Source organism: Ipomoea nil, unplaced genomic scaffold, assembly GCF_001879475.1.
Source record: "Ipomoea nil cultivar Tokyo-kokei standard unplaced genomic scaffold, Asagao_1.1 scaffold0302, whole genome shotgun sequence".
Classification (NCBI taxonomy): Eukaryota; Viridiplantae; Streptophyta; class Magnoliopsida; order Solanales; family Convolvulaceae; genus Ipomoea; species Ipomoea nil.
The window spans coordinates 1,758,643-1,770,773 of record NW_017616730.1 but is presented as its reverse complement, the minus strand read 5'-3'; the positions used below and the strand labels follow the sequence as shown (position 1 = coordinate 1,770,773).

Genomic DNA, 12,131 nt, shown 5'->3' with positions numbered 1-12,131 from the left:
GCAGAATAAATAAAGATGAACTGTATAACACATGAAGAAAATCCAATTCAGAATAACCTAAGGATTTTCTTATAATTCACAGAATGGGGAAGCATGGGTCAGTGATACGAGTAGGGTTCTGAGCAAACACAGAATCATTGTATGTCTTGCAATATGTTTCATCCTAAGTAGTTACTTGTCCAACCTACTGCAAGAAAATGTTAAGCAACAACTAAAAATAAAATAGAGCAATAACTAGAATACAACTTCACAAGCCACCACATTCATCTAAACAGATTACTAGTGTGCCTCATAGTTTCATGTGTCCTGAAATCTTGTCAACTCCACTAGATCCACGCCAAAAAACTCATGGGCTCAGTTTCTTCTAGGCCAACAAAATTGACTCAATCAGCTAAATTTGAGTCTATTCAATAGTAACTACCACCATAATAGGCCGTAGGAGGAACAGCTGCTGGAGCTGGCTGTGCAGGAGTCAAAGTTGCAGCAACAGCTGGCTGTGCATAATTCTGCAGTGAGGGAATGGCATCACAAGTTAAATCGTTACAACAGAAAACATTAAAATTTGCAATTTTCTGAGCAATTATAACAAAGGTGTACAGATTGGTTTACCTGTGCTGGATATGTTGAAGGATAAGCACCATAAGGTGCAGTTGGAGGTACAGAGGTAGGTGCTTGTGGATGTGTATAACCGCTTCCATAATAAGCACCATATGCAGCCTAAAATAATTCCAGCAAAAACAAAATGAAGTCACAAGCTCTCCACCAAAATGTTGAACCAATATTAAGCTAACTATACTTTATATTTTTAATTATTAAATAAAAAAGCTATACTAATTATCCTTCCAGCTTTGCTTTTGTATTTATTGGCAAAGCATCCCAACTAAAATCCCCTACCCAAAAAAAAAAAAAAAAGAGCAAAGAGAATTGAGATTTCTAACACCCATTATGCTGCTCAATCTATATACTTGGCAGAAGAAACTTTACCTGTTGGGTATAGGCAGGATTCCACTGCTGGGCTTGAGTTTGAGTTGTTTGTGGCCATGTTTGAGGCTGTGAGCTATAACCCCCAGGCCACTGGTTCTGCCCACCAGGATATGAGCCCATTACGGATGCAGCAGCCGCAGGAGCAACACCTTTCGACATCTTTGTCTTGTCTGAAACTAGATAATCTTCAGCATGTCGCTTCTTAGACTCTGAAGAGGTTCTGTTTCGTAAGAAGAGCTTGGCATGCCTATCATCAGCTTTCTTAATTGATTGCGCATCCCCAAAAAGATCCAAAAACTGCAAAAACCCAACACACACACACACACACACACACACACAAACAAAAACAAACAAACAAAAACAAATTGTAAGAAATCTATAGCAAACCGTAACCAGATGAGTCTAAGTAGTAATGAGACCCATCACATCTATGAAATATAATGCAAAATTCATATGCAGGAATTGAACTCAAATCATAAAGCACATAAAGTAAAACATAAGTACATAACAGATAATTAATTACCTCCAAAAAGATGCTAGATAACTCCTCCCTTTCATCAATGCTTGCAACAGTAGAAGTATCAATTGTAGGAACTATAAACTTGTCAACTAATGAATCTAAATAATCAATTCTCTTTGGCTGTGGTTGAATTGATTCTAAATGGATGATTGCCTGCAACCCAAGCATCAATTGGTTAACAAAGCTAAATTAACGCTAAAAAAAATGGGGGAACTTCAATTATCATTTTAGCATGTTCTGGGTCATCTGTGTGTGCATAAAGCAACAGGTAAGGGGAGAGAGGAATACCTCAAGTAGTGGTTTAGACAATTGTGCATTTTCAACCACTTGATCAAGGATTTCTCTAGCTTTCTCTACTTTGCCAGAAACCTTCACAAATTTATTGTACAATGAGCAAATAAAAACAAAAAATCAGAAAGATTAAAGACAAGCTAATAATGCAACAATTATGATGGATCCAGGAGGAGGCTCAAACATAGTATGACTACCAAGTTCTCTTGCAAAAGGGAGGGCATAAATGAAAGAAAGCAAGAGGGCATATATCTGGCTACCAACAAATTTGCCAGGCATGGAAACAATTTTATAAACTGATAAAGAAAGCCATGTCTGAAATCAATGTGGATGCTCGATAAACTTGTTTGGCACACAACTATATATTCAAGCTTCTCACATACTATTCAAGAAAGAGAGATGAACATCATGATCACAAGAGAGATGCACTTAACATGTACCATTTAATTCAAAATCTTTCTATTTAAGATTCTTTGCAGAATTAATATAACTAGAAATTGCAAAAATTATATACAATCATGAACTAATTAAGCCAGCAATTATTAGGCCCAAGACTATTGTAGCAACAAAATTCCATGAATATGTTAAAAACTGTTGACTAGAAACATCAAGCAGGCTGAAATTGGGGAGGGGGTGTCCAAGTGTCTTAAAATTGCAGAAATAAACAAAATGGAAAAGGTAGCAAAAAAGTATAAGATATAACACATTCAAGAATAAAAGGTTGAGAAGAGATGTACCAAGTATAGAAACCGAGAGTACTGGGCATACAACAGAGGTAATGTTTGTGAATGTTCTTTTCCTTTTTCGATTGCAATAGCTTGTTCATATAAAGAACAGGCATCGTCAAGATTTCCCTGCAGTACAGATGAATTTATATATTTTTTATATATATATAACAGAATAAACAGCGGTATGGACACAGGATATAAAAGCCCAAGCATGCTGATAAAATTTTCTTACTAGTCGATGTTCCATGTTGGCATGTTTAATGGTCGCTTCCAAAAGCCCAGGTGAAATTTCAGTGTGCACCAGGTGATAAGCAGCTCGAGCTCCAGGAATATCACCATGCTGCTCCCGAAATCGAGCAGCAAAAAGGTGGATCTCGGGTTGTCTCTGGATAAATTAAAAGATGATTAAAACACAAAGGAAGTACTAGGGGAGTAAAACTAAATCAATAAGTAAAAGCAATCACAAGTACACAGCACTATGATAATTGAACCCTACTAAACAAAGAGCACAATAAATTGTTGATATATAACATCAGTGTACACCTTCACAAAAACTTGAGTAGCGCGAGCAAGGGCATTATCAGCAAGATCCATACTTTGACTAGCTTCCATGCACAAAACATATCTTATCCAATATTCAGGATAGTTGGCACAAGCAATCAGGCATCGCTCGTACAGCTTGACAACCTGGTTTGCACAAAAAATGCATGGATCAGAATTTAAAATTCCTGTCAAATATACAAAATAAATTAATTAATAAATTTAAAACAAATAGAAATAAGGAGAAATGCATAACGAGTACTCCGTTGGGCGAAACAGGGAGGCCCCTCTAATATGAAACGAGGGACCATCCTTGCCTGACATGGTTAGGAAGATAAGACACCTGCATGCATAACATTTTGACTTTAAAGCAAGTATTACACCATCAACACATCATGAACCCAGAAGGTCGATTCACAATGAGGGTTTGAAGTACTTAGCCTTACAGAAAGCAAATTGGATGGTCCATGCGTTAGTCCAAGTTCAATATCCCGTTTTAAAGATGCTTCATCCGATGGTTTAGCCAATAAAGCATATGATGCGGCATACTACTTAACTGTAATTCAATACATAACGAGGACAACTAAAGCTATAAATCAAGAGAAACTGAAATGCATCGAAAATAACAAAATTCACCAAATACCTTATTAAAGTCATCGCCTCCTTCTATGAAGTCTAGAAAATTATGCCAATTTTCAAGCTCTGCTGAGTTAAGGGGGCGCACATGAAAGTAGGGCCTCCTGATAGCTGTTTCAAAACCAATGATCTTAGAATCGAACTCTTTAGCTTTCTTATAGATCTCTTCTCTAACGGCGATATACTTCTCCAACTCCTCGGCATCTTTTAAGCTTGCACTTACAGGTTTAGAAGACTCGCTATTAGGATGAACCTCTCCTTCAACTTGCTCACCACTGGCTTCAGAATCAGCTGCTGCTGCAGCAGCAGCTTCTTCAGCAGTACGCAATTCTGATAGTGGCCTACTTGCTACTAGCTCCTTAAAACTGAGGAACGATTACCACCATCAAAAGAGAAATCACTTTTATGGCAATGGCAGCCAAAAAAATAAGCACAGTATTGTTAAGTGAATTAATTGTACATTGCATAAAATATTCCACATATAGTTAGCATTTCCTTCATATCTACCAAAAGTCCAAAGTGATCATTTAATCCACTGAATGAGCCAGAACCCCATGATTAATGTCTTATTTCATGTTCATTAGGGGTAATGGTAAAAGACAGATGATACAAATAAAAATAAGGTCATAAGGAAGTGTATAACTTCACCTTCAGTATCATGAGAACCAAGAAACTAGTGCAAACAGGAAGATACAAAGCCATATTTCAGTTGACTACTTTTTTAAAAATAAGAAAAAGGAAATTACCCTTCAAAGTAGCGATCCAATTGTTGATTCGGAATCTCTAGAATGCGTGTGTAGATTGCAGCAACATGAGACCATGCCTGTTGTGTGTACTCGTATTCAAGGTATTTATCCCACAGAGGAAATGATAGGTAGTCTGATCCAACATAAGCTAATGCTCTTTCGAATAACCTAAAGTAACAGAAGAACAGCAATGGTAAAATTACAAGTTATCAACATTCAACAGGTAATAGAAACGACAAATGCACTACAAGAGCAAGGACATTGAAGAGGAAGCATTGATTCACTCAAGAACGGGATACTTCCAAACTTGCACAAATACTCTGCATTTACCTTCCTCAACACTATCATACCAGGTCTGTGAAAGAGAGCACTCATACATCATCTTAGCCTTACTGGATGGATCTTCTCAGCAGCAATTGTATATTGATGCACCTCATGTGCGTTAAAAACAGCAAAAAATCATGGAGAACTACATGGACTATGACACAGCCCTAAGGAGAATGGAAAATATAAGGGGGGAGATAAGGCCATATAATTGAATTAAACCCTAAATAAATTCAGACAGCTACCGGATAGTGTAGCCAAAGAATCACACGTTAGCACTGCTGTGCATTCCCAACAAACCTTTACGCCATACACGTGAGAAACAGCTGTTGCACAGTTGCAAGTATGCTGAAATCAGATTAGAGGGGAACAGAAACACACTCTAGTTTGGGAGAGTGGGACACCATTGAAAAATGATCTCCTCTGCTGATAATCTCCCAATAAAACTAATAAATGAAAATATCCAATGCAAATTACCTTCTAATAGTTTCTGGATCTCCGTATGTGTTTATGGCAAATACACAATAGTGCAACCACATATCTACAGAATAGGTCACTCCTTGAACTGCTCTTTCATAGACCTCAACAACTTTATCCATAGAACCAATACGTGCCTCATGATCCGCATACTTCTTCCAGTAACCATAACAAAGAGGAAATTCGGCCAAAAATGCATCATAAACTTTTCGAATCTTCATAATGTCTCCCTGCACATATAGAAAAAAATTATCCATATACCAGTACAAAGAACAACCGCAGACCTAAAATTGATTATAAGAAACTAACAGAAACAGGATCATGCAGGCACCCATTCTCCACACCTGAGTTTCTTCCTTATTTCTTTTCTTTTAATTGTGTTTATTTAGGTTGGGAGGAGGGTGAGATGGCCATGCAAACAATACTGGTAGCTGAGTAACAATACCTAATTGTTAGGTCAGTAAAGCATACCTCTGACATTTTCTCAGTTTCCTCTATAAGAGCAGTCCATGCACCAAAGTCTAGAGAATTTGTTCTCACTATGCTCCATAGTCGTTCTTCTTCAGCAGATAAAGCTATCAACAGAAATAAATTATTGTCTAAAACATTTTGAAATTTTAAGCAGCTAAAGTGCCAGAGGTAAAAACAAGACCATGAAGAAGCTAACATTTCGTGCAGAAAATAAATTTGCATATGTTTAATTCAATAGGAATGTAAAGAACCATAAAATAAGGCCATAGTTGTCCACCAGTACAAATCACAACTCAAACTTTAATATCTTATGATCTTGGTAGCACGAAAACAGGAAATGGGGAAACACGTGATATGAAATCCAAGAAAAATGTAGAAATATAAATGTGTTTGTAAATATTATTTCTTTACGTATGTAGAAACCATTAATTATTTACTAGTTTCTGCCAAGGAAATAATATTTGAATTTTTAAAAATTAGGGAAACAACCCTAAAACGTTTTAAGGTGCTTACGTAAATTTTTGGGAGGAAATGTTTCCAAAACGAAGAAATGCTAACCCATGAGAGTTTCCGTAAGTTTTTGTGCATACAGTTTATTATAAAAGAAAATGCTAGAAACTATTAAAAAAAGCCCCCTGCCAATGGTCAGCACATAGATAAGATGTCCTTAAAATTCCATAATGAATATGTTCTAGCTATAGAGTTCATAAATGCATGATAACATAGTGCATTCACACAATTACACAATTGAATTTACAGTTAATCTGTTGATTAAATATTCACATGATCACCAAATAAACAATGACAACATAAATGCCACTAGCATATCATCGATTGCAAACCGTACCAGATCCATCCACTGGCTGGTGCATTGCGGCAGAATCATGAATATTGTCTGATGGAATTCCATTTTCTGTAATACCAGTGGATGCTACATCTCTTGCTTCATTATTAGTGCCATTTATAGAAGTGGCATATGATGCAACTTGAGATGCATCCAAATGTCCACCAACATTTTCATTGGTATCATAGGTCACAACCGTAGGGGTATCCTGCTGAGCCAAATCTGTAATGCTATCTGCAGCAACAGTAGAACTGCGAGTTGAGTCCATAATGGAGGTGGATGTAACAGGATCTCCAATACCAGTATGAGTCCCTAAATGTTCAGTAGATATAGAGGTATCAGGAGCCACAGGATTGCCAGTGTTCTCCAAATCAGACGCATTTGAACCTGCATTATTATGATCAGCTGATACATAGTCCATCACAGCAGATGATTGAGTCACCACAGTGCCATGGTCAGCCATTGCTAAGAGAAGACCTGTGTGCAATTTCATGAGATAAGTGGAATATTGAAGCATGATGTCATAAGGTTACATGAGCCAGAAATTGGCAGTTCACTAGTTTCATATATAACCCCGAAGAATATATCATAGTAGTTATGCATGAGTTCCATCTTGGGGTGGCTCCGATCAATAGAGAACCAGTACAGTCTACAATCCAATACTCATTTGGTCATACCTCGGGGCTTATTCTCTCCTCCAAATGATATTCATAAATTTTAAGGCCTTGATCTATATAATTAGTAAAGTGAGGCAAAACATGACTTCATGAGCTAGTGGTTGCCTCATCAATTTCAAATATACATACTTCACTAATTATTAATCCTAACTGAAGTTTAGGTTCAATTGAAAATTTAAGTCACTGAATACAGAGAAAAACAAGGCAAATGGAGTAAAATTTGTGAGATAACAACTCAAATCAGCATCACCGTTTAAATTTCAGAACTATGAGTTGAAAACCACAATTTATCGTCTATGATGCATAATGGCTAGTAGTTATAGCTAATACATACGTTCAAATTCCTCTTAGAACCACCTAGAGCTCAACAATCTCAGCAGACGAGTGAGAAAAACAACATACAGATTCATTATTCATATTCAATTTTTCAGAACATCACCAAATGCAACAATTAGAAACGCTAGTTAATTTCAAAGCCCTAGATATCTATGTGCTGCGCGCCTAGGGTTTCAGGAACCCCGGTTATTGAAGAGCGTTTAGTATGCACCGACTGCAAAAGGTTACCTGGAACCGAGAGATACGGCGGCGACGAGCGGTTGAAGGAGAGCTTCCGGCAGTGTGTAGCGGATGCAGGAATGTGTATTGGTTTGCCTTTTGAGGTTTATTGAGTTTCGAGGGTTTTCGATTTGTGGAGGATAGATGAATCGGACGGGACTTATTCTGAAGGTAGGGAAGTGTTGATGTGTGTTCGCTACTGTTGTTTAGAGCGGCTAAGTGAACCTGATTGTGTTGCCCAAACGGACCATTGGGCCGGGTTCATTCGATATTGGGTAAAGCCCACGAAATAAATAAGGAGTAATTGGAAATCTTTAAAATTAAATGTGGATGCCGCCAGCATGGTACTTTCCGTTGGGCAAATTAATATGTGGGTCTTAAAAAAAGTAAACACGTGCTAGGCCAATTGAATTTGAGTTTTATGTATAAAATCCGTCTAGAACCTCACTTAACTCACCATGTGAGTGTGTGTATATATATATAATAGTAAAATAAGTAGTACTAGTATATAATTAATTATAAAAATTTCAATAATTTTGGGTAACTTATTAGTATTTTTATATTTAAATTACTATGTTTATTTTTAGAAATTAACAATTTAGTTATTATATTTGAATATTTATATTGTTTTATGTTTTAGTATAAGTAGTGAATTTTATTATTTTATTATGCATAAGTAATTTAAATATTATTTTTTAAAAAAATTAATAAAATGATAAGTGGTGGTACTTGCACCATGTGGAGTAGGGGGTGGATTTTGAAAAAGTTCACCAATGCAAGGTGGGATCGGGTAGGTGGAGAAAATATAAGGAGGGTGGAATGATGAATGTAGTCCTTCATGACTCACCCCAACCCATTGTTATCCCTAGTTGCAGCAAGAGGGGAGCAATATTGTGGATTATTCGCATCAAGAAAGGCCGAGACAATGGTTATTAGGGAAGCTTTGAGTTGGTTGAAAGACAACAACTATGACCATGTAAGTTTATCTTTCGTAAAATAATTCACAAATTAAACAAATCACTTGATAGCTAGGTAGTCTATTTTTATGTCAGATTGTTCGGAATGGTTCACAAACCTTCAGTTATTTGTAATGTTTTTACTATGAAAATGTTATTTGTAATATTTTTACTATGGAAATGAATTTGATTTGATCCTGCAACTCTCCCTAAAAAGGAGTCATAGAGGTGTCATCTAAATACAAACTACAAATGCTTGAAAATGAATTAATCTTCAGTGTTATTTCAAAAAAAAAAAAAAAAAAAATAGTATCTCATGGATTAGTTGGGCCCCGGACCCCATGTAAAGAGAAAAAGAGGATCATACACTACTATATTACTATCTTTTGAATCATATGTCATCTTCCATTAACCAATCTATTGATACTGGATATACATTCATGTCTCCATCAGAAAGAAAAAAACCACTAATACTGCTTTCCTAAGAGAGGCAGCTGTCCAAACTACTAAAGGAAAAAAAGAAGAAAAAGAAATGGGGAGAAAACATGATGACCAAAACTTGGAGCAGAAGGAAATTCCCAGGAGCAATCTCAAAGTGAATAAAAGCAGATGCATATACTTTCTCCCCCTTTCTCTTTACTCTTCCCCAATCATTGAGGCCCTGAGATTCAACTTCTGCAATTCTTTTCAGTTACCTAAATCCCAGAATAACACCACACAACATCAATATAAGCTTCATTATTATATGTAATAAAGTGAATCTTGATAAGAAAAATGAAAGAACAGAAACAGATTAGAAGGGTTTACTGGCCTTTATTTATCCTCCATAGTACTTGGAATGGGTCTTTTTCTTGAAAGCTGATTTTGTGAAGAGCAGACAAGCAAGAACCAAACCCACACCGGCCAATCCTCCTAGGATGATTGCCACTGTCTTTTGAGTGTTATGTGTTGTCCCTATAATCCGATGAATGGAATCGCCATTAATGGGTATTTTAAGGATGAATATAGAGGATAATCTTGTTAAATTTTGGAGGGTTACCCGAGGAGGAAGGAGAGGAGAATGGTTTAGTGGGAACGCCGTTGGGGTAGTAAGTGTAGCTAATGTAGCACTGTTGGAGATATATCTGGGCGGAAATGGCGGAGCCGCAGCTGCTCTTTGACTTCTCCGCCGCGTTTTTCACACAGTTCACACAGTCGCCGCCGCTTCCCAGATCGCCTTCGCACTGGCCGAGCACGAACACCGATTGATAGCCGGCGGTGTAGAACCCGTTTCCGGTTTCCACGCCCTTGGCGATCTCCCCGAGCGCCGTCTCCACTCTATCGTCGAACCCGGACCCGCTCGCCTGGGTCGACCCGCAGAGCTTGTAGAGCAGCTCGGTGGGGCCGACTTGCCGGAACCCGGACACCTCGTACCTGATGTAACACCCGACCAGCTGGATTCTACCCGCGATCGAGTCGCCGCAGAGGTTCTTGGACATGTCGGTGGCTTTCTGCACGCAATCGCTGCAGTCGGAGGCGGAGAGGTCGCCCCGGCATTGGAACAGCCCGGCGATGCTCGATTGGCCGCCGCCGCCGCCGGTGGCGGCGGTTTTGTAGAACTTAGCGGCGGAGGATTGGGAAACCAGAGTCTCAAACAGGGTCTCCAGATTTTGAGAGAAAACCCCAGTTCCATCCTGGGATTTCTGGTTCGCACACCCTTTGAACACCGATTCCTTGTAATCCGAACAGTACCCAACAACAAAGAAACAACCAAGAATCAAAAACACCAGAGAAAATGGGGAGAGAATTCGAGACTGACCCATTTCAATCCTCTGATATCACTCCAAACATCACACCTTTTTCTGGGAAAATCCCCAACGAAAACCGCCGATTTCTCAGATTCTTTCTAGAACAACAAGAACAACCCAAGAAATGATCATGATGGGTATCTGAGAATTGGCTTATTGTGGGGGTTTATCAAGAGGAGCGCTCTGGGCCTCTGGCGTCAAAAAAGGTCTCTTGTGGGGAAAGAAAAACCGAAAAAGATTTCTGGGGAAGACCCTTTTTAGTAATTGAGTGCCTTTCTCCTTAAGTACCTTAGCTCCATGTCCAACACTATAGTTGGCAAATGATTAATCATAGATCACAATAATGCTCGACAGAGATCACTAAAGAACGCTGTTTTCCGTTCAATTATTTTAATCCAAACGCTAATGATAATACCATGCACTAATTTGCAAGTGAACCAAATGACATCTTGGGCTCTGCTTGTCGGCCGGCGACAACTTTTTTGGTTTGTTCGGCGATTAATTAGTTATTAAGAATTGTGGTAAAGGGTTTTGACTGAGGTTTACGCGTGAAGATAATGATTAGACTGGGATTATCGGACGGGGATTAGTGTGCCGGTGCCGATGGCGCCGTACGGTCTGATGAGAAAACTGAAAACGCTACGAGGGTGGGTGGGCCGCGTGGGCAGCGTGGCACCAGCGAGATGCTCGACAGACAGTATATGTAACGAATATTCTGTTCTATAATCTATTCTATTGTCTTATGAATCATTTTGATTTGCAATGGACGCACTACACTTGTTTGGGAATTTTTTTTTTTTTTTTTTAAATTATGGTCTCTATGAACTCGTCCCAAAAATGAGCAAATTTAATTTATAACTCTGATATAGTGATGTTTTTACTTAGCCTGGTGTGAAGCTACAATGGACAGACAACAAGCAGCAACGAGGATCACCACTGTTGATACATGGACTAAACCTCAACAAGGATTCCTTAAGTTGGATGTGGATGCGGCCATTGACAAGCAAAGTGCCCACATGAGTTTTGGTTGTGTCCTAAGAGATGAACTAGGCCAATTTGTTGCAGCAAGAGTGTCTTAGTGGAGGGGCTATTACAACTCTAAGGAAGCTAAGGCAGTAGCAATTCGGGAATCTCTTACTTGGCTCAAAACCCTCAACATTGACACGGTTATTATTGGGACCGACTCTCTCCAAGCTACACAAGGTTTCAACTCCAATTTGGGAGATTATTCCTTTCTTTTAGTGTTGTCGAAAATTGAAAACTTAATGAGTATGTTTACTCATAGTAGTTTAGTTTTTGTTAAGCGATATGCGAATCAGGCAGCACACTTGTTAGCATGATAGTCTGTTTCTATGTCTGGTTGTTTGGAGTGGCTTTCTAACCCTCCGTCCATCATTTGTAATGCGTTATTCTTGGATTTGAATTAATATATTTCTTTGTTTTTCAAAAAAACTCCGATACGACGATACTCAACATAAAATTGTACACTTATGAACATATTTTAAGTGAGATTTCTCATACACTAAATCGATGTCCTGAAACATATATTTTATATTGTTTTTCCTCTTGCCATACGTACACCGAAAAATACATTT

At 38.2% G+C, this 12,131-nt stretch overlaps 2 protein-coding genes across 3 annotated transcripts; both read right to left on the bottom strand.

Annotated features, from left to right (window-relative positions):
• Positions 1-6: 6 nt before the first annotated feature.
• Positions 7-8,001, bottom strand: LOC109161618 (pre-mRNA-processing factor 39). Its single transcript, XM_019310104.1, has 14 exons — positions 7,803-8,001; positions 6,565-7,038; positions 5,718-5,821; positions 5,247-5,476; positions 4,446-4,613; positions 3,707-4,064; positions 3,067-3,210; positions 2,756-2,908; positions 2,533-2,649; positions 1,793-1,873; positions 1,508-1,657; positions 985-1,281; positions 610-717; positions 7-506 (listed from the first exon to the last, which is right to left on the bottom strand). The coding sequence occupies exons 2-14, from the start codon at positions 7,022-7,024 to the stop codon at positions 408-410; spliced, it is 2,469 nt and encodes an 822-aa protein (XP_019165649.1). The 5' UTR covers positions 7,025-7,038; positions 7,803-8,001; the 3' UTR covers positions 7-407.
• Positions 8,002-9,093: 1,092 nt separating this feature from the next.
• Positions 9,094-11,155, bottom strand: LOC109162926 (cysteine-rich repeat secretory protein 3). Of its 2 annotated transcripts, none has more exons than XM_019311638.1 (3): positions 9,789-11,155; positions 9,561-9,703; positions 9,094-9,444 (listed from the first exon to the last, which is right to left on the bottom strand). In XM_019311638.1, exons 1-2 carry the CDS (start codon positions 10,549-10,551, stop codon positions 9,567-9,569), a joined length of 900 nt encoding a protein of 299 aa, XP_019167183.1. In that variant the 5' UTR covers positions 10,552-11,155; the 3' UTR covers positions 9,094-9,444; positions 9,561-9,566. The 2 variants fall into 2 exon arrangements, with proteins under 2 accessions (XP_019167183.1, XP_019167179.1); XM_019311634.1 differs by having other exon boundaries at positions 9,094-9,445; positions 9,566-9,703; positions 9,789-11,153.
• Between the last annotated feature and the right edge of the window lie 976 nt (positions 11,156-12,131).

Excerpts from the sequence above, each read along its gene's own strand:
- LOC109161618 (XM_019310104.1), bottom strand. The coding sequence starts at position 7,024 with ATGGCTGACCATGGCACTGTGGTGACTCAATCATCTGCTGTGATGGAC. Across the intron at positions 5,822-6,564 it reads CCAGCCAGTGGATGGATCTG|CTTTATCTGCTGAAGAAGAA; the intron begins GTACGGTTTGCA and ends TTCTGTTGATAG. Across the intron at positions 2,909-3,066 it reads CTACTCAAGTTTTTGTGAAG|AGACAACCCGAGATCCACCT; the intron begins GTGTACACTGAT and ends TAATTTATCCAG.
- LOC109162926 (XM_019311638.1), bottom strand. The coding sequence starts at position 10,551 with ATGGGTCAGTCTCGAATTCTCTCCCCATTTTCTCTGGTGTTTTTGATT. Across the intron at positions 9,704-9,788 it reads CTCCTCTCCTTCCTCCTCGG|GGACAACACATAACACTCAA; the intron begins GTAACCCTCCAA and ends ATCGGATTATAG.